General features: G+C 43.4%; 2 protein-coding genes across 4 annotated transcripts; both read right to left on the bottom strand.

Annotated features, from left to right (window-relative positions):
* Window positions 1-17: 17 nt before the first annotated feature.
* Window positions 18-18,626, bottom strand: OSCP1 (organic solute carrier partner 1). 3 transcript variants are annotated; one of them, XM_073317449.1, is made up of 10 exons: window positions 18,424-18,626; window positions 7,216-7,370; window positions 6,340-6,507; window positions 5,802-5,882; window positions 5,028-5,131; window positions 4,446-4,574; window positions 3,693-3,762; window positions 2,761-2,900; window positions 1,910-1,973; window positions 18-1,168 (listed from the first exon to the last, which is right to left on the bottom strand). In XM_073317449.1, the coding sequence occupies exons 1-10, from the start codon at window positions 18,533-18,535 to the stop codon at window positions 1,052-1,054; spliced, it is 1,140 nt and encodes a 379-aa protein (XP_073173550.1). In that variant the 5' UTR covers window positions 18,536-18,626; the 3' UTR covers window positions 18-1,051. The 3 variants fall into 3 exon arrangements, with proteins under 3 accessions (XP_073173550.1, XP_073173551.1, XP_073173552.1); XM_073317450.1 differs by having other exon boundaries at window positions 7,231-7,370; XM_073317451.1 differs by lacking the exon at window positions 18,424-18,626 and adding an exon at window positions 13,263-13,320.
* Window positions 18,627-18,731: 105 nt separating this feature from the next.
* LOC140900323 (cornifelin homolog B-like) lies at window positions 18,732-26,996 on the bottom strand. Its single transcript, XM_073317452.1, has 5 exons — window positions 26,687-26,996; window positions 25,058-25,191; window positions 24,587-24,723; window positions 20,883-20,980; window positions 18,732-18,808 (listed from the first exon to the last, which is right to left on the bottom strand). Exons 2-4 carry the CDS (start codon window positions 25,167-25,169, stop codon window positions 20,885-20,887), a joined length of 345 nt encoding a protein of 114 aa, XP_073173553.1. The 5' UTR covers window positions 25,170-25,191; window positions 26,687-26,996; the 3' UTR covers window positions 18,732-18,808; window positions 20,883-20,884.
* Between the last annotated feature and the right edge of the window lie 702 nt (window positions 26,997-27,698).

The raw sequence follows: 27,698 nt of genomic DNA, 5'->3' as shown, positions 1-27,698 counted from the left end.
AATGCCCCTGCCCTCACTAGCATGTATGATTTAGGATCAGCTCCTGATTTATTACCGTAAATCTACTATTGACATTTTACTGGAACTAAATCCACTTATTCATATCGACAAGTTAATTTGTAGCCAAGAGAAGGTTCCTTATTTCTTGCAAACAACAGACCACAAAAGTAATCCAGCTGAAAGTTACTTTCCAATTGCTACATTTATAAAGAGGAATATCACTACGGGGCAATAAGAAAAGGGGTAGATAGCCTTTAGGGGCTGAAGTTTACATTGCTCAGTGCCAACAGGTTTACGCTAAGGCAGAAAAACCTATGCACTCGGGAAAATATTTCTGAAGAACTGGTGTCCGCTGTTTTGTGATGGGGTAGAAACAAATAGTGACGAATGTTACCGTCCCTTACTGAAAAGTGAACAAATATACATCAGGTACATAGAAACGCAACGACAACACTTTCTTTGATAGTCGGTCATTTCGAGGCCTCTCACGTTTATAAGTGCAGCAAAAAAGAGATTGCTACTGTTTAGTGGTGGACAGACAGCTAGCTCCATGAATTGAAGCACACAAAATCTCTGGCTCAACTGGCAAAGAGAAGGGACTGTTCCTTCCATGAGTGTTTAAGAACCACACACAAGCTAGTATATATTACACCAAGCTTCACATTTCCCATTATAAATGGTGTCTTAACGTATCCAGACTTCCCCCAGCTAAGGTTCAGGGCAGAACATGAATGCCCACTTCCCCTTTCCTTGAAATACTCAAGATTCTAAGTCTGAGGCATGGAACAATCTAGAGTTTTCACAGAAAATGAAGGAGGCAAATATTGAAAGGTCACATTTAAAATTAGAGTGGTTTTGGTAGCATGTGTATTAATGCCACCCAGACTGATTCGGGGCTCAGAGGCTGGCCTGTGCATTCAGTCATGACACAGACAGGATTTGTAATAGCTCCATGTGGTAGGAGACTAGCAGCAGGTTTCTGTCTATGTCAAATTGTAAGTGACTAAATAAACAGCTTCTTGTTCTGCCTGTGCCTCTGGGAAGCAGAGTATCATAATTCATCCATCATAGCCAGTAAATCATCTCCCTTGCTTGTGCTCTGACTGGGCTGATCCGTCACCTCAAACTCTCCCATGATTCGAGCCAGCTCCTCATTCTGCTGTTGGTCCTGTTGAAAAGGAAAAAAAACCCCAACATCTAAATTCTTAATTTCGCAATTATTGTCAGAGAGTTCACCTCAAGACTTTAGGTCCAAAATTTGACCTAATTTAGAACTGTCATCATAACCTTAGAAAATCCCTCAGCATTCTGAATTTTATGAATTTTAACATAAAAAGTATGTTTAAGAAAATATTCTTTTCAGTTACAGAGAAATTAACTAAACCCCTGATGAACCACCAGTTTTGTAAACACTACAAATAAAAACAAGTGTGTAGCCCCCTCTTCCCCCCATTGGTTAATGATAACACTGGCCATTTCTTTTCCCTTACAATAGCTAATGATGGAGCCTGCCCTTGCAGTTCTGGCCTGTGCAGACCACAGGACTGGAATCAGAATACAAAACTCAGGTGACATACTTAACCACCTGCTTAAAGTTAAGCATGTGAGGATCTGCAGGTATAGGGCAACAGGAGCAGGCAAATGGTCCATAGGGTCTGCCTTCTCTAGGCTATATATTTTTAAAACTTTGTGCTTTGGCAGGTGAGTAAAGGAGATACAGTTGCAGATATTTGCTATATTTCAAATTCTATTACTTTGTAATTGCTAAGTCTGCACATAATTTCCATTACTGATTTGTGATCTTAACAGGGTTTTGTCAAAATACATTAACATTTTTAAAATTTATCAATTATTTTCTCAGAAACAAAAAGATGACAAAGATCAACGATCTGAAATACACTATACATGCCTGGGTTGCTTGTATGTTGATAACTTTGTAAGATAACTCTTCAGGCCTGGTCAATGCTGCATATCTGATTGAAAGCATAAAAAAAGTTTACTTAATCTCATGTATGACAGATAAGGGAGTGAAGGGGAAATATCGGGTTGGTTATTAATTTACTGAGCATCCTTCTTCATATAGCAACCCCTGAATATCCATGATTCTTTTGCTAACTATGAAGAGATGCTAGTATTTCTCTAGTACAAAACACATCCAGCTAGCTTTAACTTTAACTAATCAGACAGTGGAATGGCAGCCTTCCTCTTCCCCTCCCTCCCCCCCGCAGCCAGAAAATAGATCCTTTATCAAAGAGACTAGGATGATTAGAGCTGAGAGACCGGATTCGCTGATTTGTCATTAAGGCTATAATAAAGCTCTTATCTTGTGAAATGTTTATTTGCTTAAAAGGAGCTGGAGGGAGATTGGAAATGGGATAGAGAGTATTTCGCTTCAGCCACAAGTTCAAATCTATCAGGTCACTAGCGATCAAAAGTCATTACCATCCAATGGGGAATTAGAGGTCTCAGTCACTTTATAGTGGAGAAGACTCCACGTTACAAAAAACCCCCACCTGTGCTAACTGGATTTCTGGTTGGTAATTTCAACAGTGGCCAAGGCGTGAACACACCAGAGAGACTGAACTCCTCTCTTGTCCCTGGAGAGGATCCATCTAGGTCAGGATTGAGCCATAATAGAAAGCTTGCCCTGTGCTGTACCTTCGCTTTGGAGAAAGGGCTTCAGTCTCCAGGACTGTCAATGCTGTGCCTCTCCCCAATACCAAAACCACACACACAAAATTGCGTTGGAATTAAGCATACTTTTCCTCCTCGTCTGTTGTGAATAGGTTTAATCGGAATCCCGGCTCACTGCCATTGGGTTTCTTGATCTCCAGGCCTCCCATTAGTCTAGCCAAAAAGTTCAGTTCTTCTTTAGCAAGAGGGTTAGGGGCTGCATTCTCCTGCAGAAAACAATAATGGATTCATTGGATGGACAAACAGAAAAAGAAGGACTATACTCGTTTTGCTGGTTCCTGGTATTGTAAAGGACAACATTTTTCAGTGTGATATTATTATTAAATATTTTATATTATAGAAGCAATATGGTGGCTGACTGATGTTTAGCGCATATGGACTCAAACTGAGGTTACACATACAGGACAAAATAATTGCCTGGCTAAACTGAACAGCTGAAAAGTCTGTAAAACCAACTTCCAATTGTTTCAATAGGTCAAACAACTGGTTAGGGAAAACAACAACAAAAACAACGATTTTAGCATGCATAAAGATCAGGACAGAGAACAATACAGAAAAAAATTATTAAACCATGATATAAACCACTGGTAGCTTCCTCTAATATGCTCTGGTCACCCCATGGCAACAAGGACAGTATAAAATTGGAAGGAGTTCAGAGAGGGCGAACAACATAGAGGCCTGGAAAAACTCTCCTATACACAGAGCCTTAAGAGGCTGGGATTGTTTATCTGAGAAAGGAAGATGAATAGGAGGGGTCATGATAAAAGTATATAAAATACTGAATGGTCTAGAAAAGGAAGATTGGGAGCTTCTGTTCTTCACGTCTCATAAAAGAGCAAGGGAAGATTGAATGAAACTAAAACAGTGGCAAATCCAAAACTGATAAAAGAACATACTTTTTTACATAATGCGTAATTAGACCAAAATACTTTTTGCCACAGAATGTCACTGAGGTCAAGAACTTAGTGAAGCATGAAGGGGATAGAAGGACATCCGACCTTTGCGTGGGATGCCAAACTCTTGGATGCTCCTGACATATGCGTCTCTACTGGCCGACTAACACTGTACCTAGAGGGAAAAATAAAAAAGTTACTGCATGCAGGGAAAAAACAGTCAGTTCCTGTACACAGGGTAGGAGCCAAAGAGACTTCTCTACCTGCATAGGCTCAAAATACGGTTTCTGGATGATAACATTATATCCATACATTCTTTTCTGGGGACAGTGAATAATTGGGATGAGCAGTTCTAATTCAGTTTTTTGACATACGGACTGTGCTAAAGTGCTTGAGTGAAGAAAAGTACAAATGGGCAAAAAGTACTCCTAACTCTTCTTTCCTGAATGGCAAAATTACTCAGAAGAAATCTATGTTATCAAACGTATTCCCTGAATGCAACCTAAGTGATCATTACATGCAGCTCACGGAAGGTGTAGTACTAAACCAGATCCAGCCATTCCTCAGCTCTGCTGCGGACAGGAGTTAAGATTTTGCTGTTTCTTTTCTGGGGCTATTTATATACATCCATACATAGCTACTGCTAGTTGTGTCATTCTCCTCCCAGGAAGACATCACTAAACTAAAGGTGTCAAGTTGATAAAGAGCAGCAGAAGTGGCATCAACAAGCCAATGAGATACAAAGACTGAAGACATATTTTCCTCAACAAATCAAGAGCCATTTATCTTCAAGGCTGACCTTCAGCAGGTTTTATTAAGAATTTTATATGTAGTTTCTATGTAGGACAGTTTACTTACATATTTGTCCCCAGTTTAAGCACTCTGTCTCCATAAAGATCAAATGAACCTTCCCTTTGTGGACTGATATAATTTCCACCATTGGTGAATTCAACCCTTTTAACTTCATCTCCGTTGCAATTAAACATCCTTAAAGGAATAAAAATAAATCATTGTTATCTCAAGATATTTAGTGATGCTCTTTGGTGCTGACTTGCTTTGCTCTTCATACTGGAGGATGGGGAATCAAGCTCTCTTCTGTCAAATGTTTGATACTATTATAAAAAATTACTAAATTGATAATAGGCAGTGGTGTAATTTTAAAAGAATAAATAAGGGGCTGGAACATAAGGGCTGGAACAGGGGATTACAGATGAAATACTAAGCCTTTCATTGCCAGATCATTGCCAGATTGTTCCAAATCCTGAGCTATATAAGTAATACCCAACAGATGTTCAGTGATCTATGCAAAATGAATGATCGTTTTGGTGCACTTCCCACTGGACAAGTATTCTCTTTACAGTTGGTACCAACTGCTCCTTTGTGGGCAGCCATGCACACTGGGGGAGCTGCATACATAATAAATAATGGTCTAGAAATCACCTGATGAGTCCTGGAACTTCTGTTCCCCATGGAACAGGACCTGATATTGGCAGCACAAAGCGACCATTCGAGTTTTGTACTTTATCCTTTAGAAAGATGGAGACCTGCAAAGAAACACCCCACCCACAAAAATACCAGTCAAAGGACTCCTAATGTAAACCATTTGGATCCTGATCCTGCAGCCTTCCTGCATAGTAATTCTTGCGAAAAATCAAAGGAAGGCTGATATTTCGAAAGTCATCGCCCACAGACTGGAAGTATTAGTCTAACTTTAACTGATCATACTCAAATGAATAAAACAGAACCCTTTATTTTATTTAGGAATGTCAAATCCTTGCTGTCAATCCCCAGTTTTTCATGGTTTCTTAGTCAAGCCTTTAATTAAAAAGAAAAATGTTTGTCAGTCGAGTTTGTACATAAACAGGTATCTCTGGGTTTGTGAAATCTCCCAATAATGAAAAGCGCAAGTCCAGAAAACAGTCTGTATATTAGTATTTAAAGAACTGCAGCTGAGTATGGACAGTCGTTGCTTTTCATACCATTCTAGTGAAGGGGACGTTCATTTAGTAAAAGCTCTTGGGCACACTTGTTATTTATATTGTGCTCAGTTTTTTCAGTTACAGAGAGATCAAGCACATCAATGCAAGTTACAAGCGTGAGCAGCAAAAACACACCTGTTTCAAAATAATGTAATTATAACAAAATACGTACATTTTATTGCCACAAAATCAAACTCACTGTTTTTCTTATGGGCTAATGAAATGGGACACTTACCCTGATGTGCATGTCCTGAAAGAAAATTAGGAGTGTTTGCCTGATCAGCTGAAATTCACCAGCAGAGAGACAACTGTACATCTAGAGAACAGAAAAGAAATTATAACTGTAATGTTTCTAAGCTGTTCTGTGAATGACCTGTCCCATCTAGTCAAATGTGGCCACAAAAATGTCAAAATTGTGTTGCAAATAAAAATCAAAAAAGGGCAGTGTGGTAAGCTGTAATTGTTAACAAACCAATTCCAAATTCAATTCCTACTGAAGTCAATGGAAAGACTTACACTTTCATGGGAATTGGATTGGGCCTTAAATAAATAAAGAGCTTAAAGTGAGCCAATATGAAAACAACACTGGAATTCTAAACTGTTCAGTTTCAAGCAGTGTTTTTAAAACACTTCAGAGCCTTCCTTCAGGTTCAGAGGGGAGCAGAGTGATTTCAGTTGTTCCCTAAGGTTGAAAGAAAAGATCCACATTGGAAAAAGAGTGAAAAAACAAACAGCTGGGAGGTCTATAGTTCATCCAATAACTGGGCTCTTACATCGATTAGCTGCCGAAATGTTTCGTCCACTTGGTTAAGAATGTTAGGGGAGTCTCGTATAAAATCCTTGATAGCATCCAGATGATTGAAAGTGACTAACAGTATGTCTTTGGGTCGAGGACAGAGCAGAACTTGGTATTTGAAAGCCATAGTCATAAGATCGTAGAGCTGTAAAATAATACAGGGAAATCTGGTTAGATCAAAAAGCCTAGGTCAGTCATCATCTAGTGCAAATCATACCGTCAAGTCAAGTTTAATCTGGAAAGTGATTTTGAAAACTCATCCCAATACCTGTATGGTAAGAGCTATGATCTTTTATTCCTTTGGTAGGTTTTATACATACTTATTACATGCAGAATTTAATTTTTAGTATCTAAACCCATAGGGTAAAGTGTTCACAGGGGCTTCCCTCAACCTCCTTAGTTACAGCCACAATTATTTGCATGTAGAAATACTCTTTGCAGGCACACATTCAGGTATTTGCACATACAAAATTGAGGGTATGAATTTGGGGATGCCCAAACAGTAATAAGCATACACACAGTTAAAATTAAGACACACCTAATGAATACCCCAAATCAAACACTTTCACACTATCAAAGCAGAAACATAGAGTTTTGAATTTGTTGTTGTTTTGAGTTATCTTAATGTGTCTGATACTAAGGTGTATTTTCTAACACCTTTCCTGGGTTTAGAAAGAAAGCAAAGAGGAGGAACTTTTGCATGGAGTATTTCTGTCACAAAATTCTTGATAAACTGAGAATGATATAAAAAAATTCTACTGCAATCAACACCCAGTGAGAAGCAGCATTGAAGAAAGCAACAAATGGCTTCTAATATCTAGAATAATCTATGAGGGGAAGACAATCTTTTTACCTTATCCATGCTTGCCTGATTCAGCCTCATGATTGAAGCATGAGCCAGCCGGTCATACACTGTTCTCAGGGCCTTCTTGGAATAGAGTTCCTGTGGTTTAAACAGCTCCTCCATAAACTTTTTATTGAACATGGTTGTGATGATATCATTCATAACTGTAAAGACAAAAGAACCTATCTTGTTGATTTTCTATACTGACAGATTTCAGAAATAGCTAATGCTCTATTTTGTTCCACATGGAGGACACAGACAGTCGGGTGTGCGAGGATTCATATGAATTGTTACCTATGCAAACCACACACAGAGCCACAACAGAAAAAAATACTGGTATTCTATACCAGCAAACACTTCAAGTGTGCACGCAGCTAAACAAAAAACATCTCCCATGAGAGAAACAAATTATACTGGTAAAAGTGCAGTTCTGCCAGTATAAATGGATCTACACTAGGAGCTTCCGTTGGCACAGCTCTGTAGGTCAGGGATCACACTTCTTCACCCCTGCGAATGACAGAGCTGGGCTGGCAGAAGTCTGTAATGTAGACATAGCCATAGGCAACAAACACTTTTTTTCTGATGGGAATAAGACTCGTTTTAGTGCATTGTTTTTAAAGTCATGTCTATCACTTTTATTATTTTTTTATTTAAATTAGAAATGTCTGGTTCAGTGAATAGGCTGATACTGCGTCTAATGCCTATTTAGCTGTAATTCTGCTCCACAGGGAAAGCTTTGTGGTTCTAAATTAGATTGGACATACACATTACCATCTTAAAATAAATTATAGTCAACTGAATCTTTTTCTCCCTTTAGAAATGTAAGAAATCATTTTTTCCCTCTTTTTAACAGAAGTCTATCAAATTATTCAAGGTTCCTTGTCTGAAGTTTTTGTGTTGCACAGATTTGGATTTTTGGTGGTAAGGAAAGCATTTCAAACACTGGCATCACTGCAAGATAATACTGAGCTCTTCCACTGTGATTTTCATATGAGAATCTCAAAGCACCTCAAAACATTTAATAAGCTTCACAGCAACCTGCTGAGGTGAATAGTACCTTTTTATATATGTATATTGAGGCACAGAGCTGTTAAGTGACTTACTCAAGAGATGCAGTGACAGAGCAAAGAACAGAACCATGGCGTCCTGCCTCGCAGTGCTCTGATCTAACCATCAGAGTACACTGCTAGCGTACACATCAAGAGTACACTGTACACTGCTTTTCTGAAAGGGACCAAGGCCACCAGGGACAAATTTAGCAGTGATGTGAGGAGGTGTAACTCCACTGTCTTCAGCACTGAATTTGGCCCTAAACTCTGTATCACACACACTCACGTCCCACTATGGAAATGCTGAATGAAAGCGAATATTGCAGTCCATACCAAGACTACAGAGCAAGGATTAAGCCTCTTCCAAGCAGATGACCACTACCAAAGATAGTGATGCTAGCAAATTCAAAGCGGATTACAGAAACCTTCGGACAGAAGTCAGAGAACAAAGAGATACTTGGTGGTCGTGATTAGTTATATAAATACTGACATTATTTCTTACTGGTAGAGTTCGCCGTGCACGCTCACTATTGTGGGAGCGGGGGTGGTGAGTGGGTCTACTGCACAGCAGCGGGAGCTATGTCGCAGCAATTTTCACCTTCTCTGGCGCTAAATAATACTGGAAACTTAGTTAGATATCCAGGGCAGCTGCTAGGTACCATTCAGGTGCTGAGAAGCTGGAAACAGATAATTCAGGGTGCTGGAGCGCAAGTCACTACTGATGCAATTCCCTCTATGCTTGCTTGGAGGTAATATTTACAAAGATGCAAAATAGCATTTCCCCTTGTGGGCATCTTAAGACATTTCATAGGGGATCCCAATCTATTCTCAGCTTCTAAGAAGCAGTGACCCAAATAAAAGCAACTACGATTAAAAGGTTTTTCTTCCCCCCACTGCCCACCTTTGGAATGTACTGTCCATAAAACATTTTATTTGTCAGTCCTAGCCAGAAAAGTTTGCTTCACAGCAGTACAATGAATCTTAATCCAACATCCCTTTAGTAATGAAGAAAATCTAATGCAATGTTAATAAGTATCAATCATTACATACTTTATTTTGCAGCTGGGCAGACATGAAAAAAATCAGACCTTCTGCTCCATGGCAATACGAACATGAATATTTTATAGCTGTTTGCACACACTGCACACTTTTTGTGCCCACCAAGATCCATTAAGGTCTTCTCCTTCACCTGTTACCAGTGCCATCCAAACAAGTAGCAGAACAATCCTATTTAGAGTTGCAGCAATACTCAAAGTCTCTCTATAAGTGTTTCACAATGGAATGGAATGGAATGGAATGGGACGACTTGTATTAACCACACACATCAATCCTTACATAAATTAATTCCTGCAATTAAAACCATTCACATTTCTTAAAATAGATCTGTGAAAGCAACAAATATTCAAATAAATAAACAAATAAAAAGGGCACAGTCAACCCCAGTATCATTCAAAAAAACACACCTTGACAACACACTTCTGATAGTGAAATGTGGTATTAATTTCTTTATAGGAACTAAAGACAATAGCTTTGGATCAAGCAAAGGGATCCCAGAGTGTAGGTTCTCCCAAGGAGAACATGTTAGCCATTTGAGTTTGGGAAAATAAAAAAAAAACAGAGGTGTGTCACTCTAAGCAATGCAGCAAAAAGGCAACTAAGCACAGAGGGAGCTCAGCAAGCAGGACCAGGGAAAGGGATCCAAGTGCAGACAGGAGACATTCCCACAAGGAGAGAATGCAATGGATGAGAGAGAAGATGGAGGATTCACAGAGGTTTTTCCATAATCATGTCACATGAAGTGAGCTGTAGCTCACGAAAGCTTATGCTCAAATAAATTTGTTAGTCTCTAAGGTGCCACAAGTCCTCCTTTTCTTTCCACACATCTCAGTTTCTAATGCAGTTTAACAACAGATGGCTCACCAGCATGACAGGAAGCAGATAACTTTCTTTCTTGATAAAGCTCATGCTTCCCAGATTACATTCAAATCAACCAAAGGAATAATCCAAGACCAAAACAGTTACACATTTTTACCTGCTACAAGTTTCCATTTAAAACAAAATCCAGGTACACAACTGCTGACAACCAACGTTATAACTGACTCCAGCCGTGAACAACAGACACATACATGTTCACATTACAGTCCGCCAACTACTAATTACTGCTTCAGACACCAGTCACTGGTTACATTTTACACAGTTGCAGCAGCTCCTTTAGCTACTCATTGTGTAAACGTGAACAATTTTATATCAATGATAAATAACTGAAGTCAATGAAGTAGATGAGGATGGATGATGCCTGAATCATCATGATATCATCAACAACAGAACCTTGTGATTTTGGACTGTTGACTCCTCAGGGATCCTTCCTTTTAATAGTAGCATCCAGCAATGGATACGGCATGTTTTTACTGTATAATCCTTGCACAATGAAAGTATTAAAGCTTTACTGATTGATCTATGTGGAATCCACATTTGTGCCTTGGACCAAATCAATATGAAAATCAGGTGGTTTTACCCTCCGCATCCCACTTTTGAATGTGTTACATTAGAGCCTGACAGAGTCTTTTGATATGCTAGTACATTTTAAATGCTGCAAGAACATGTAACTGCACAAAACACATTGTGGAGCCACAGAGAAGAACGGAAGCAAACTCCAGCATATTCACATGTCAATGCCACTTGATATAGGGCTGTCAATAAATCGCAGTTAACTCACGCGATTAACTCAAAAAAATAATTGCGATTAAAAAAATTAAGCACAGTTAATCGCACTTATAACAATAGAATACCAATTGAAATTTATTAAATATTTTTGGATGTTTTTCTATATTTTCAATATTGATTTCAATTACAACACAGAATACAAAGTGCACAGTGCTCACCTGATTTTATTATTTTTTATTACAAATATATGTACTGTAAAAATGATAAAAGAAATAGTATTTTTCAATTCACCTCATAGAAGTACTGAAATGCAATCTCTTTATCGTGAAAGTGTAATTTACAAATGCAGATTTTTTTGGTTACATAACTGCACTCAAAAACAAAACAGTGTAAAACTTTAGAGCCTACAAGTCCACTCAGTCCTACTTCTTATTCTGCCAATTGCTAAGACAAACACGTTTGTTTACATTGACGGGAGATACTGCTGCCTGCTTCTTATTTACGTTACCTGAAAGTGAGAACAGACGTTCGTTCACATGGCACTTTTGTAGCCGGCGTTGCAAGGTATTTACATGCCAGATAGGCTAAACATTCGTATGCCCCTTCATGCTTCAGCCACCATTTCAGAGGTGATGCTGATGATGCTTGTTAAAAAAATAATGCGTCAATTAAATTGGTGACTGTACTTCTTGGGGGGAGAATTGTATGTCTTCTGCTCTGTTTTACTCGCATTCTGCATATATTTCATGTTATAGCAGTCTCAGATGATGATCCAGCACCTGTTCATTTTAAGAACATTTTCACAGCAGATTTGACAAAACACAAAGAAGGTACTGATGTCAGATTTCTAAAAATAGCTATAGCACTTGACCCAAGGTTTAAGAATCTGAAGTGCCGTCCAAAATCTGAAAGGGATAAGGTGTGGAGTATGCTTTCAGAAGTCTTAAAAGAACAACACTCTGATGCAGAAACGACAGAACCCAAACCACCAAAAAGGAAAATCAGCCTTCTGCTGGCAGCATCTGACTCAGATGATGAAAATTAACATGGGTCAGTCTGCACTGCTTTGGATCGTTATCAGGCAGAACCCCTCATCAGCATGGAAGCATTTCCTCTGGATCGGTGGTTGAAGCATGAAGGGACATATGAATCTTTAGCGCATCTGGCATGTAAATATCTTGCCATGCCAGCTACAACAGTACCATGTGAATGCCTGTTCTCACTTTCAGGTGACATTGTAAACAAGAAGTAGGCAGCATTATCTCCTGCAAATTGTAACCAAGCTTGTTTGTCTGAGTGATTGGCTGACCAAGAAGTAGGACTGAGTGGACTTGTAGGCGCTAAAGTTTTACATTGTTTTATTTTTGAATGCAGTTTTCTTTTTTTTTTGTACATAATTCTATATTTGTAAGTTCAACTTTCATGATAAAGAGATTGCATTGCAGTACCTGTATGAGGTGAATTGAAAAAACACAATTTTTTTTGTTTTTTACAGAGGAAATACTTGTAATAAAAAATAAATATAAAGTGAGCATTGTACACTTTGTGTTCTGTGTTGTAACTGAAATTAATATATTTGAAAATGTAGTAAACATGCAAAAATATTTAAAATAAATGGTATTCTATTGTTGTTTAACAGCATGATTAATCATGATTAATGTTTTTAATTGTGCGATCAATCACAATTAATTTTTTTAATCGCTTGACAGCCCTACTTATATATCATAGTGAAAAGAACCTTAGCTAAATGTACAGAGAATGCTGAAGGCTTTATTCTGAAAACTGAATCATAACTATAAAAAGGAAGCTGTTTAAAGAGGTGTTGGGCCCTGGAAACTGGAGATCAGGGAAGGTAGAGAATTAGGGAATTGGGAATATCCTTACAGAAATACTGCTATGCAGCATACATGATTACTGCCTGCATTTTACACATGAACAATGCTCACAGAACTCATGCAGTCATATGCTTGTATTTCTATAAGGTTAATCAACTAAGACATTCAGATTTGGCTAGAAAGTTCTCTGGTGAAGATACCATCTATTAATATGCATTGCTCTGATTATAATTAATTTTCAGAGAAGCTATTTTTAAGGGCTGCATGATTGAAAGATATTTATTGTTAAAGGGTCTTTGATTTACATGTGTTTAGATCTAAAATTATTAATGTATTTTTTAAACAGAAAGTCTTGGTTGAAGAATCACCTGTTTTGTGTTCTTGACAACTGCTACAACTACAACACTGTGGCAACAGGGTTCGGAGTGTATATGTGCATATGGGTTCGGTGTGCGTATGTGCAAATGGTTGTGTTGATCTACTGCATGCAGCTAAAAGGTTACAGTACCTCGTTTCCTGTCCACATCTGTCCATTCATCTACACGAAGCATACAAAACAAAAACAGTGGTTCAAGTAGTAAGAACAATACTTGCAAGGAGATTAAAAGAAAGAAATTGGAAAAATCTAGTTAATGGACTTTATTTTTCATGTCAGCATTCAATGCTTAACAAGAAAAGGCTGCCTGCTATTTTTACCTTTCACTCACATTAAAAACCAAACACCAATGGTGAAATCCTGGCCCTTTTGAGGTCATTGGCAAAAATCCCACTGACTTCACTGAGGCCAGAATTTTATCCCAAGCAAATGCTCAGCACTTTTGACATCAAGCTGGGAAAGGGAAGAGCTAATGTGTCTGGTTCTTTTCAATACAACTAGATTTATTACTCACAAGTGAACAAGAGAGAGTCCGCAGTTCTAACCAATGATATCACAACATAGCTGTAACCACATCTCAACCGAAATAAAGCCTGAATCTTCCAGAGTGCAAAATGCAGCTACAGCAGTGCAGGTCCTATGTTCTCATCGAGATGTGTCAGAACTTGTTCACTAATTCACACCTCATGGGTCATTATGTTTACTGGCTTGTTTACACTTACCCCACTGCAGCTACTGTAGCTCTAGTGAAAACCTTACTTACGCCAACAGGAGAGCTTCTCCTGATAGCACAGGTGCTCCGCCTCCCCCAGAGGTGGTAGCTATGTCAGTGGGAAAAGCCCTCCTGTTGACATAGTACTGTCTATACTGGGGGTTAGACTGGTATAACTACGTCTCTCAGGAGGGTGGATTTTCCACATCCCACAGTGATGTAGTTATACTGACATAAGTTGGTAGTGTAGGCCAAGCCTAAGTTTTGTACCTCCAGCCACCTGAACAGTACACAGCGATGGTGCAATAAGATAGCCCTGTCATTACTTTAGCCATTATAATATGAATTGTTAAAAATAGCTTCCTGTAATCTATCCTCTGCTACTGTTAAGCAGTTTTTTCAGGTTGGGAGGACAGATGGAAAAGCATAATGAACCTTTTCCCTTATTTCTTATTGTTATGAAATTTTAAAGTTCTTGGGCTCTCCTTCCCTGCCCCATATAAAATCATGGTTGGGAGAAGAAAGTGGTTTATTTTTAACCTTAATTTGTTTAATTCAGAAAATGTTACAATGAGAGTTGCATAATGCTACTGATTTAAGGTTGGAGCTTTTGTGCAGTAAGTATGAAATCGAAGCGGGAGGTACATTTAATAATGATGCTACAACTTGATAAATACAGGGTCCAAAAACATGTTACTAGGGTAGGCACAAAGTCCAGTAGTCATATATTTATGTTTCTCTTATTTTTAAAATTGTGTGTTTTTGTTTCTCCAAAAATAACACCTCAGCTGCTGTTATTGCAATATTTCAGAACCAGGATAATGAAAATATTGTTGAGAAGACCAAATCTTGAGTTATTTTGGTTCCATAAATGGATCCCTGAGGCATTAAGCTCCGAAATACAAATACAGAGATATTCAAGTGTATTTGAGTTTCCATGATAACCAAATGCACAATCTTAGTTTTTACTTTCTTCTATTGTAAGCCTCCACCCATTCCAGCTCTTTACTGAAATAAGTGTAGCAATCTCTAGTATGTAAAGAAGTGATGATTTTTCTGGAGATGTAGATAAGTATGATAACTAAGGCTACGATTTAGTCACGGGTATTTTTAGTAAAAGTCATGGACAAGTCACGGGCTAGAAATAAAGAATCACGGCCCATGACCTGTCCATAACTTATACTATAAATACCCCTGACTAAATCTTGGGGGGTGGAGGTGGAGGGCGCTGCTGAGGGGGAGCTGGGGCTGCTGCTGCTAAGGGAGGTGTCTGGGGGCCCCGCTGCTGGGGAGGTGGGGGGGGAGGGCCAGTGGCACCAGCTGCCAGGGGCTGCCAAGCAGCGGCTACCCTGGCCGCCTGGGAGACCGCTGCTCAGGGGGTCCCTGGTGCCAGCAGTGGCTGGTGCAGCTGGTTGCGGGGCTGTCCAAGTGGCTAGCTGCCGAGCCGCTCCAGCAGCGGCCAGTGGGACTGTCCCCAGGGCCACCTGAACAGCTGGCCCTGGATCCAGCTGCTTGGGCAGTTCTGGGGTCAGTCCCACTGGCTGCCACAGAAGTCACGGAAAGTCACAGAATCAATGACTTCCGTGACCTCCGTGCCAAACATGGAGCCCTAATGATAACAGCTTCATGCAGTTATTACCAGAGAGATACCTAGTGTAAGATAGCATAAATTTATAATGGTGAGAGTAATTAACCATTGGAACAATTTACCAAGGGTCATGGTAGATTTTCCATCACCGACAGACAATTTTAAAATAAAGATTGGATACTTTTCTGAAAGATCTGCTCTAGGGATTATTCTCAGGAAGTTCTATGGCCTGTGTTATACAGGTCAGACTAGATGATCACAATGGTCCCTTTTGGCTTTGGAATCTATTAATCTAAGACCATAATGGCCTGATTAGGAAATGCTTGTTATGACTATGTTGTCTTTGCAGGATCCTTCTGATACCATAGTAAGTATATTAATAACTCTCCTATATAAATGAAATACAGGGAAATTATCACCCAACAAACATGACTGCATGAGACTAATTTACTACTAAACGGTAGATCACTTTGGAGCAGGAGAGTGATTGATCATATTTCAGAGTGAAATTGCTAAAAACAGGACACTACCATGAATGAACATCTTTGAGGTCATTTTTGTGCTGCAGCAAAGTCGCTTCTTGGTAGATGGAATTAGTAGAAGGATAATATTTCACCTTATTCTGTACATCCATGACTGGTGTTCTCTCTATTTGCTTCTTGGTCTTCTGGGATTTCCTCAGTTTTCTTTTTTAATTCCCACCCTCCTCTCCTCTACTTCACAGTGACCAAGAGCAGAGATGTAGATACTGCCCTCCAGTCTGTTCCTGGATCAGTGGGAAGGAGTCATTCCTTTCCCCAAAGCAGCAAAGAATGTGTCCTCTGCACACCCAGTAAAGTCTTCCACCTGGGCACATTTTCTCCTCTGCACGACGTCGTATCGTTTTACATTATAATATTCTAGTGGAACATACATTTCCCATACACAGGCTTCCACCCAGGCAGCTACGAGGTGTTCACATCTGCCCCTAAATTAAGGGGATCTAATCACAAACCTTGGTTTCAGACTGGAACTGTTGATTTCAAGGTTTCCATAAAAGATGTAACAGTCGGAAGAAACCTATATATTAGGTAGGGGGATAGAGCATGACTGTGCCGGACAGAATGGAAAAGGAGTATAGACAGCCGGAGTGTAGCTTTGATCCACATTCAACAATATCCTCCCCCCGACACACACACTTACATTAGCCAGAATTTTTCTGTTCAAAATGTAACATCACCCTTTACATCTATGAGTCTAAGTATCCAGCAGTGCTGTGTCTAAAACTCCATTAAAGACAAATTTTAAACATGGTTCCAGAAAAAAACAGCTTGGCTCAATATGTACTTGCAACAAGCCATTTTAAAATCAGTTTAGCACAAAATTTGCTCATGGAGTCTCAGCTATTTAGAGGGCAGTGTACAAAGCCTCTTGAACAGAAAGCCAAAGATACAGGATCCAAAAGAGTGTGTGAATTATTTGTTGACTCTCTTTAGGGATGAAGCTAAATTGCGTAGCGGTGTAAATATGAACATAACTCTAGAAATGTCAGACATGTAAAGGAAACTGAGTCTTTAGGCAGATATCCACCACCAGCATCTGGAGATGTGATGCCTCCCCATTAGGGCTCTCGAACTTAGTCCTAGCATCTGAGCTACTAGCCAGAGGCCAACCAAAAGGCAAGGAGAGGGAGAGCTACAGTCACCCAGGTGCAGGAGGGATAATACAGGTGAGAAATGCACCTCCCCTATTCCCAGGTGCTCAGATTCTCTCTAGGTGTTTATATTGCACTTATCAACATGGCATCTGAGCACCCAGGTGCGGTCTTCAAACTCTGTCCTATTTTTCTATTCTGTGCATAGTAGATATTTGATACATTTGAAGCACCAGCCCTCCTGGCTTCTGGAAGGGAAAGTGTTGTTTCACGGCCCTGCAGGGGCACTTGATTTGTGGGCTTGCTGCTCCACCCTACCCGCAGCCTCTGGTGTTCATATCCCCTTCATTGGTGAACAATGCCAGCCCTGCCTCTGTGGCTCAAAGATTCCTAAGCACCACTGTGAAATTGACATGATTGTTTGCTGTCTACAGGACTTTAAACAGCAACTATAAGTTTGAGTCACAGACACAAGACTCCCCTTTCAAACCACTGGGGCAAGAAGTGGGGCCTTAAAAAAACCCAGACAAGTATCTAATTTCTGCATAAGGGTCTGAGCTGCTCCAGGAAAGCTTCCTACTGGCCCCATGGGGAGAGCATTTTGAAGCCTGCCACAGGGATGGAACTCAAGTTGGGTCCATTTCAGAGGTGCAGGGAAAGGGGTGGTGGTGAAGTTGCCTCCTCTAAAAAGCCCTGACCTTCCCACATGCTCCATTCCCTACGCCCCGCTCCCAGTGTCAGCCTAGGCTCTGATACACAGGAACTTCTCCACCAGCCTGCAATGCTGGAGGGGCTCTAAAGCCAATACATGGCAGGTGAGTGGGCAGAGTAGCACCAGGGCAGTCTTGCCCCAGGCCTCACTTTTGGGGCCCTTCTTAGGGATGCTGGGGGGGGGGGGCGGTTGGGGGCTGTCCCCTAGCACAAGGCTGTCACCTTTGCGGGCCTGCTCCCTGGGGATGCTCTGGGAAGGGGCGGGGGGGGGGCTGTAGCGAAGGGCGCCCCCCCCGGGGATGCTGTGTCGAGGGGCGGCCCCCCGGGGGGGATGCTCTGGGGAGGGGCAGGGGGTCGGCCCCGCGGGGTGCTGAGTCCGGGAGGATGCTCTGGGGAGGGGCGGGGGGGGATGTCCCCAGGGATGCTCTGGCTGGGGGGCGGGGGGCGACCCCCCCCGGGGATGCTCTGGCTGGGGGGCGGCCCCCCCCGGGGATGCTCTGTCGGGGGGCGGGGGGCGGCCCCCCCCGGGGATGCTCTGTCGGGGGGCGGGGGGCGGCCCCCCCCGGGGATGCTCTGTCGGGGGGCGGGGGGCGGCCCCCCCCGGGGATGCTCTGTCGGGGGGCGGCCCCCCCCCGGGCCGGGCTCTCACCTTTGCGGGCCTTCTCCCCGGGGATGCTCTGGGCCCGCAGCCGCTGGTCCAGGATGTAGAGCATCTCCCCGCCCAGGTTGAGGAAGAGCAGCGGCAGCGAGCGGGCCGACATGGCGCGGGGCCGGGCGGCGCCTGAGGGGCCGCCCGCTCCGGGCTCCCGGAAACGCGGACGCCGTTGCCAGGGCACCGAGGAGGGGGCGGCAACCAATCAGGGGGCGGCTTATTGACGGAGTCGGCCTCTTAAAGGGGAAGGGGGGTGATTTGGCCGACAGGAATCCCCGGGGCTCCCCCCGACACGCGGCGCAGGGAGACGGCTCGGTCGGTAACAGCTTTATTGGCCCCCCCCCGCGCCCCGCCCCCGCCGGGTCCGCCGCTCGGGCCGGGCCTGCAACAAAAACAAAGGCCCGAGTTAGCGGGGGGGGGGGCAGCGCCTCTGGCTCCCTCCCCAGGCCCCATCCCACATCCCCGTCCCCCTCCCATGCCCCTCTGCCCCCCCTCCCCAAACCCCGCCCCTCTGCCCCTCCCCTCGTGCCCCTCTGCCCCCCCTCCCCAAATCCCGCCCCTCTGCCCCTCCCCCACCTCACCTACCCCTCTGCCCCCTCCCCAAACCCCATCCCACATCCCCTTCCCCCTCCCATGCCCCTCAGCTCCCCTCCCCATGCCCCGCCCCTCTGCCCCCTCCCCAAACCCCATCCCACATCCCCGTCCCCCTCCCATGCCCCTCTGCCCCCCCTCCCCAAACCCCGCCCCTCTGCCCCCTCCCCAAGCCCCATCCCCCATCCCCCTCTGCCCCTCCCCTCGTGCCCCTCCCCCATACCCCTCTGCCCCCTCCAGAAATCCCACCCCTCTCCCACCTCACCTCCCCCTCTGCCCCCTCCCCAAGCCCCATCCCACATCCCCCTCTGCCCCTCCCCAAATCCCGCCCCTCTGCCCCTCCCCCACCTCCCCCTCTGCCCCCTCCCCAAACCCCATCCCACATCCCCTTCCCCCTCCCATGCCCCTCAGCTCCCCTCCCCATGCCCCGCCCCTCTGCCCCCTCCCCAAACCCCATCCCACATCCCCGTCCCCCTCCCATGCCCCTCTGCCCCCCTCCCCAAACCCCATCCCACTTCCCCCTCCCATACCCCTCTGCCCCCTCCCCAAACTCCATCTCACTTCCCCCTCCCATACCCCTCTACCCCTCCCCACATTGCAACCCCCTTTCCCTTCCCCCTCACATACCCCTCTGCCCCCTCCCACTTACCCCTCACTACCCCATCCCTTTCCCTTCTCCCTCATAAGTGATCCATCCCTATCACCCATTCCCAGCTTCTGGCAAAGAGAGGCTTGGGACACCATCCCTGCCCATCCTGGCGAATAGCCATTGATGGGCCTATCCTCCATGAATTTATCTAGTTCTTTTTGGAACCCTGTTATAGTCTCGGCCTTCACAACATCCTCTGGCAAGGAGTTCCCCAGGTTGACTGTGCGTTGGGTGAAAAAATACTTCCTTTTGTTTGTTTTAAACCTGCTGCCTATTCATTTCATTTGGTGACCCCTAGTTCTTGTGTTATGAAAAGGAGTAAATAACACTTCCTTATTTACTTTCTCCACACCAGTCATGATTTTATAGACCTCGATTATATCCCCCCTTAGTCATCTCTTTTCCAAGCGGAAAAGTCCCAGTCTTATTAATCTCTCCTCCTATGGAAGCCGTTCCATGCCCCTAATAATTTTTGTTGCCCTTTTCTGAATCTTTTCCAATTCCAATAGATATTTTTTGAGATGGGGCAACTACATCTGCACGCAGTATTCAAGATGTGGCCATACCATGGATTTATATAGAGGCAATATGATATTTTCTCTTATTATCTATGCCTTTCTTAATGATTCCCAACAGTCTGTTTGCTTTTTTGACTGCCGCTGCAGATAGTTTTCAGAGAACTATCCCCAATGACACCAAGATCCCTCACATACCCCTGTGCCCCCTCCCCACACCTCTGCCCCTTCCCCACACTGTAACCCCTCTCCCAGTTACCCTCCTCCCTGAACCCCCGTCACACACCCTTCTGCCCCATGCACCCCAATCCCCCCACCCATATACCCTCCCCTTCCCCCGTCCCCTCAAATACTGCCCACTCCTCGGCCCCTCCGAACCCCCCCCACAATCCATCTCAGCTACTGCAGATCCTCCCACAGAGCTCACCCCCCCCGAACATTACAGCCCCAGTCAGCCACTCAGCGTTTATCAGCCAGCAACACACACATGCTAGTTTTATCCTCTCACCCTGCAGCCACATCCTCTAACGGAAATACTGCATCCCAACCACCGGAACTGCATGGAGGGGTCTGGGCCTTAGCCCACAGAGTGAGATCTTTTGGGCAGTCATGCAAAAGTTGATGCCTCTTCCCTCGTGAAGAAGGACAATGGCGTGTCTGGGATTTCACCCACCGAGTGCCCACTTCGCAGTGCTCTTTACCTTTAGTGTGGAGAGCGGATGTTCATTTCACGAGCCATTCTGCATACCTCACAAGGGCCACAAAAGCACATCGCCAGTACGTCCCTGCAGATGGTTCCCTGTGTACACCAGATAAAATGGGAGGGCTATTATCAACCATATCCTAAATCCAATATTCTGTGCTGTTTATTTGAAATGGTCACAGATTTGTGCTTTTATATGGCTTGGGGACACCTGTTGTGTGCTGTAGGTAGGAATTTTGTTTTAATATAAGCAGCTATTTCCTCTTGGCAATGCCTTGTCTGAATAGTACATTTCCATTCCTCAAAATACTAGGTTTGCTTCAGGTTTTGTTTAAAAATACCTACCGACATAACCTAATTATTGTACCAGGTATAGACTTGCCCCAACTGGACTGGACATGCTTTTCTCAACTACAAGCCACTTGAGCAGTTTGTCAGGAGGCTGATGGCCAATAGGAACTGGATTGAGACCACTAAAACTCACTTCATATCTAGGGCAAAGCGCTGTCAGACATTAATGACTTTTGATCATTACCCATCTTGACAATTTTCATTCAGTGATTTAGAGGTGAGAGGCTCCAAAGGCCAGTTCTCACCCAGTTACTTAACAGACTTATTTAAAATTTGTTTAATTAAAGATACCACTAACCATCCCTCCCTATCAGTGGCTTCCTCAGTGAGGCCACAACTGGTGAAAGAACAGGGGCAGTCCTCACTACCGTATATTTTGCTACAGAGATGGATTCTAGGTACTGTTATTTTAAGGGCATGGATGGTAGTGTATTATTTTCTGAGGTGCCCCATGTGTATTTGTTAGAGCTGTTGATTAATCGCAGTTAACTAACGCGATTAACTCAAAAAAATTAAATCTTGATTCATCACACTGTTAAACAATAGAATACCAACTGAAATTTATTAAATATTTTGGATGTTTTTCTACATTTTCAAACATATCTATTTCAGTTACAACACAGAATACAAATTGTACAGTGCTCACTTTATATTATTACAAATATTTGCACTGTAAAAATAACAAATAGTATTTTTCAATTCACCTCATACAAGTACTGTAGTGCAATCTTTTTATCATGAAAGTGCAATTTACAAATGTAGGGGTTTTTGTTACATAACTGCACTCAGAAACAAAAACAATGTAAAACTTTAGAGCCTACAAGTCCACTCAGTCCTACTTCTTGTTCAGCCAATCGCTAGGAGAAATAAGTTTGTTTACATTTACAGGAGATAATGCTGCCCACTTCTTAATTACAATGTCTCTTGAAAGTGAGAACAGGCATTTGCATGGCACTGTTGTAGCAGGTGTCACAAGATATTTATGTGCCAGATGCGCTAAAATTCATATGTCCCTTCATGCTTCAACCACCATTCCAGAGGACATGCTTCCATGCTGATGACACGTGTTAAAAAAATAATGTGTTAATTAAATTTGTGACTGAACTCCTTGGGGGAGAATTGTATGTCTCCTGCTCTGTTTTACCCACGTTCTGCCATATATTTCATGTTATAGCAGTCTCGGATGATGATCCAGCACATGTTGTTCATTTTAAGAACACTTTCACTACAAATTTGACAAATGCAAAGAAGATACCAATGTGAAATTTCTAAAAATAGCTACAGCACTCGATCCAAGATTTAAGAATCAGAAGTGCTTTCCAAAATCTGAAAAGGACGAGGTGTGGAGCATGCTTTCAGAAGTCTTAAAAGAGTGACACTCTGATGCAGAAACTACAGAACCCAAACCACAAAAAAGAAAATCAACCTTGCGCTGGTGGCATCTGACTCACGATGATGAAAATGAACATGTGTCGGTCTACACTGCTTTGGATGGTTATCAAGCAGAACCCATCATCAGCATGGACGCATGTCCCCTGGAATGGTGGTTGAAGCATGAAGGGACATGTGAATCTTTAGTGCATCTGGCACATAAATATCTTGCAACACTAGCTACAACAGTGCCATGCAAATGTCTGTTCTCACTTTCAGGTGACATTGTAAACAAGAAGCGGGCAGCATTATCTGCTGCAAATGTAAACAAACTTATTTGTCTGAGCGATTGGCTGAACAAGAAGTAGGACTGCATGGACTTTTCGGCTCTAAAGTTTTACATTGTTTTACTTTTGAATGCAGGGTTTTTTGTATATAATTCTATATTTGTAAGTTCAAACTTTCATGATAAAGAGATTGCACTACAGTACTTATACTGGGGGAACTGAAAAATACTATTTCTTTTGTTTTTTACAGTGCAAAGACTTGTACTCAAAAATAAAGTGAGCCCTGTACACTTTGTATTCTGTGTTGTAATTGAAATCAATATATTTGAAAATGTAGAAAATGTCCAAAAATATTGAAATAAGTGGTATTCTATTGTTGTTTAACAGCATGATTAATTGCGATCCATTTTTTTAATTGCTTGACAGCCCTGGTATTTGTTGTCTGACACAAAGCAAAGGGGAAGCAGTATGCGTGGGCTGAATACCAGAGCTGAGGCCCAATAGTTCTAACTGCAGCCTCCGATTCAGGGAGAGGCTGTTTGCAGCCACAGCACATCTCCCCACTTCCTCAGCAAAGTAACCAAGTGTTTTGTAATGTAACGATTTGCTGGACAAAAAGAGAAACTGTAGCATTGAAAAAAAGAGAGACCTGCATTTCCCTCTCCACAGGGGATCAGTTATTTGTGCTGTTGCAGAACAGAACAAACTCATTTGTGCAGGTTTTGCAAGTGTGGTAGGTAAGGAATTAACAGAAGATCTTAAGCTCTGTTCAAAAGTCAGGGATTTTAACATCACTCTCTATCAAAAGGTCCTAGCAAAGGAGTTAAAATGATTAAGCCGCTGGTCCAAAGCTAGATGAAGTGTGTTGTTTCATAATCAATTCTGTTCTACAAACTGAAACCTTAATCTCCACCAAGCAGATAGACTAACAGGATTTATCCATGTCTAACACTTCTGATTCTCTCATCTGGTCGAACCATTAGACACAAAGGAGTTTCCGGTGAGGGTTGAGTCAGCCAGTGTGGTCAGATAGGTCCTTAACATAGGAAGCATTTCCGTGCTATGGATTGAGAATTTGGCTATTTATCTTGGAAAACAAGCTAAGGGGTGGGGAGTCAGTTAATCAAGGGGTGGATAATTTTAGAACAAATGAAAGGAATTATATATCACAAAGTATGTGGTGGGCCATGGAAATCACTGCCCACAGGAAGGCAGAGTCAAATACCGTAGCTGGATTGTGTTGCAAGCAATAACGTTTGAAGTTATCCATGGTGAAAAAAGGGTAATAAAAATCTCAAAAGTCAGGGTGCAAGGTAATCATCACAGTGATCAGGAGGGAATCTCTCCTTCCCATGTACCACACTGTACAATTGTTGAATTGTGTAATGGGGTGGGGATAGCGGTGTTGGCCTCCTCTGAAACATCAGGCATTGCCTGCCAGCACACTAGGGTGCAGAACTTTAACTTTCACCCAATACAGCAGATATGTTCTTATTTTCAGACAATGTTAGACATCTCCACAGCAAAGATTACCCTCCATCCGTTCCCATTCAGTGCTGCTGGTGCTTTCTTGATCCATTTACGTCCATTTCACAATCTAAATAGAATCCTGCTGCTCGGATAGCCTGACCTAATTTAAACATTGCTCAAAAGACAGAAACAAGAAGGGAAATTTTCCCAAAAGCAAGGCTACCTGGATGCCGTAAGAGAGACGCATGTGAGTTCGCAGCGCCGTCATGCCTCCAAAAGCGATGCCAAGGCAGCAGTTCTCTCCATACTTGTTTGCCACATAACATGCCAGAAGTGCTGGGCAAAACGTACCTAAACAGCCTTCAAAACAAGAGTATACACAAACAGCGTACAGGACGTCAGTCATTCATCAGTCAGTTTTGCCAATGTGGGGTAGTGAACCATTAGGAAAGGAACTATATTCCTCCTCCCTCTCTGCACACCTACCCCTTCCCCTTTTGTTCAACTTCCTTAACACGTAGTCAGGTCTCAGCCCTCTCCATTTTCCTATGTTTAATATCTTCACAGAAATGCTCACCCAGCGCTTGATGCACTTCAAAAAGAGCCTCAGTAGTCGGCAGACCTGTTACCTGACTCAGAGATCATCTGGCTTGCCTCAAAAATGCATCTCAACTGCAGCAAGTCCTGTACTTACATGTTGCACAGTCTGCACAACATTCGTACCTCCCGGTGCTCCAGTCACCCGTTGGGGACATGACAGCAGACCCCACGGAGCCAGGTTGCTGGATGATCACGGTCTGGGACATTGTCTAGTGCTCAATGCAGCCTCTGCAAACAAAGCCCAAGGTGCAGCTAGAGATCATATTTGCCCCTTAAAGAACCAGTAAGCCTAAGCACTTATAAAAAGAGCAATATTAGCCCTCTGCTTCTCATGTGAAGTAAGTCAGTATAATCTCCATTTGACATATGGGGAAATGGAGACAAAGGGTGCGTGACCTTATCCAATCTGTGTTGTCTGAAGTTAGCACACAAGATTAATCACAAGTAGGGTTAAGATATCGTCATGATTATTTTTTTAGTAAAAGTCACAGACAGGTTGCAGGCACTAAACAAAAGTTCACAGAAGCCCGTAACCTGTCCATGACTTTTACTAAAAATAATGGAGAGGGTTTGACTGGGGTGGGGGGAAGATGACTGAATCCCCAGGGGCAGGAGCAGGAATGAGAGCCCAAGTCCTGCTGTGGGGTGGGGGGAGTCCAGGACCCACTGCTGCTGCGGTGGTTGAGTGCGCCAAGGCCCCCCCACGGTGGCTCAGGGCTCTGGGGCTGGTGTCTGGGAGCTGTGGACCGCCTCTGCCAGCTGCAGCCCCAACGCCTCAGGGCTGAAGTGGACAATGTCATGGAAGTCTCAGAAAGTCATGGAATCCATGACTTCTGTGACATAATCTTATCCTTAATCATGAGTTTACAGTTGCAGTCAGTTATCTACAGGTGTTCATTTACCACACATCAGTTACTAAACAGAATTGTTTGTTAGAAATGCAATTCAATATTTGAAAATACCAAAAAAAGTCCAAGTCGCTCTCTCTCTCTCTCTCTCTCTCTATATATAAAGAGAAAGAGAGACTGTTTCCCAATTACTAAACTGGGATTTTTTTTAAAAAAATCCCTCTATATTAAAATATAGAACAGGGGTTCTCAAACAGGGGGTTGGAACCCCTCAGGGGGTCACGAGGTTATTATGGGGCGGAGGGAGGCTGCAAACTGTCAGCCTCTACCCCAAGCCCGACTTTGCCTCCAGTATTTATAATGGTGTTAAATATATTAAAAAGTGTTTTTAATTTGTAAGGGCGGGGGGGTCGCACTCAGAGGCTTGCTATGTGACAGGGGTCACCAGTGCAAAAGTTTGAGAACCACTGATATAGAAATGAAAAATTTTCAGCTAGTTCTCTGGCATATCAATCAGAACACTTTTCAATCAGACTGCTGATATTGTGAATATATCTATTTTCCCTAAGTAAACATAGCATTCTGAAGGTCTAGAATGCTTCTCAAAGAGCAGCTTTAAAAGTTCTGGATGCATGACAAATTAATATGCACACATTGTACTTGGCTAATATGCACTAGAAATGGTTTAATAACTAAGAAACAACAAGGAGTCTGGTGGCACCTTAAAGACTTTTTAAGTCTTAGTTTTTAAGGTGCCACCAGACTCCTTGTTGTTTTTGTGGATGCAGACTAACACGGCTACCCCCTGATTAATAACTAAGAGTAATTTAACATGCAATTTATGTACATTTTGAAATGAAAAAAAATCTACTTACCTCAAAGCTTTGTCTTCTCACTTGCTAGAGAACCGAAAGGGTAAATGTATTTGAAGTGTACAGTACAGGGGCTTTGTCTTAAATCACAAGTCAGCTAACTTCCTGAAACTGCCCCTCGTTTCCTTTATCAGGCATTTCTATGGATAATCATTGGTTGAATTCTGCTAAACTCTTGACATCAGCAATATTGGGTAGTGAGTTCTCCAAGTTAACTTTGCATTGTGTGATAAGAGGAGCTAGACTGGGGTGGGCAAACCTTTTGGCCAGAGGAAATTGTACGCAGGGCCATGAATGTAGGGCTGGGGCAGAGGGTTGGGGTGCAGGAGGGGGTGCGGGGTGCAGGAAGAGGCTCAGGGCAAGGGGTTGGGGTGCAGGAGGAGTGCGGGGAGCAGGAAAGGGCTCAGGGCACGGGGCTGGGGTGCAGGAGTGGGCTGGAGTGCAGGAGGGGTGTGGCAGGGGGCGCAAGGGAGGGGGCTAGGGTACGGGGTGCAGGAGGGGATTGGGATCCGGGCTCCAGTCTGGTGCCACTTACCTTGGAGTGGCTCTGGGGTGGCAGTGGCATGCAGTGGGGCTAAGGCAGGCTCCCTGCCTGCCCTGGCCCCGTGTCGCTCCCGGAAGTAGCCAGCGTGTCCGGCAGTGGCTCCTGGGGGTGGGGCAGGTGGCTCTGCCATGCGCTGCCCTCGCCTGTGGGTACCACCGCCAAAGCTCCCATTGGCCCCAGTTCCCAGCCAATCGGAGCTGCGGATGGCAGTGCCTGCTGGCCAGGGCAGCGCACAGAGCCTTCTGCCTCCCTCCCACCCTTAGGGGCTGCAGGAACATGGTGCTGGCTGCTTCCGGGAGCAGTGTGGGGCCAGGGCAGGCAGGGATCCTGCCTTAGCCCCGCTGCGCCATGGGGCTGGCAATCCCGTGGGCCGGACTGAAAGCCTTGATGGGCTAGATCCGGCCTATGGGCTGTAGTTGGCCCTCCCCTGAGCTAGACGCCCATCTAAAGGGAGGGAGCTTCATGCTGAAG

Source organism: Lepidochelys kempii, chromosome 19 (assembly GCF_965140265.1).
Source record: "Lepidochelys kempii isolate rLepKem1 chromosome 19, rLepKem1.hap2, whole genome shotgun sequence".
Lineage (NCBI taxonomy): Eukaryota > Metazoa > Chordata > Testudines > Cheloniidae > Lepidochelys > Lepidochelys kempii.
Note: the sequence above shows the minus strand (reverse complement) of the source record. Positions and strands in the feature narration are given on the sequence as shown.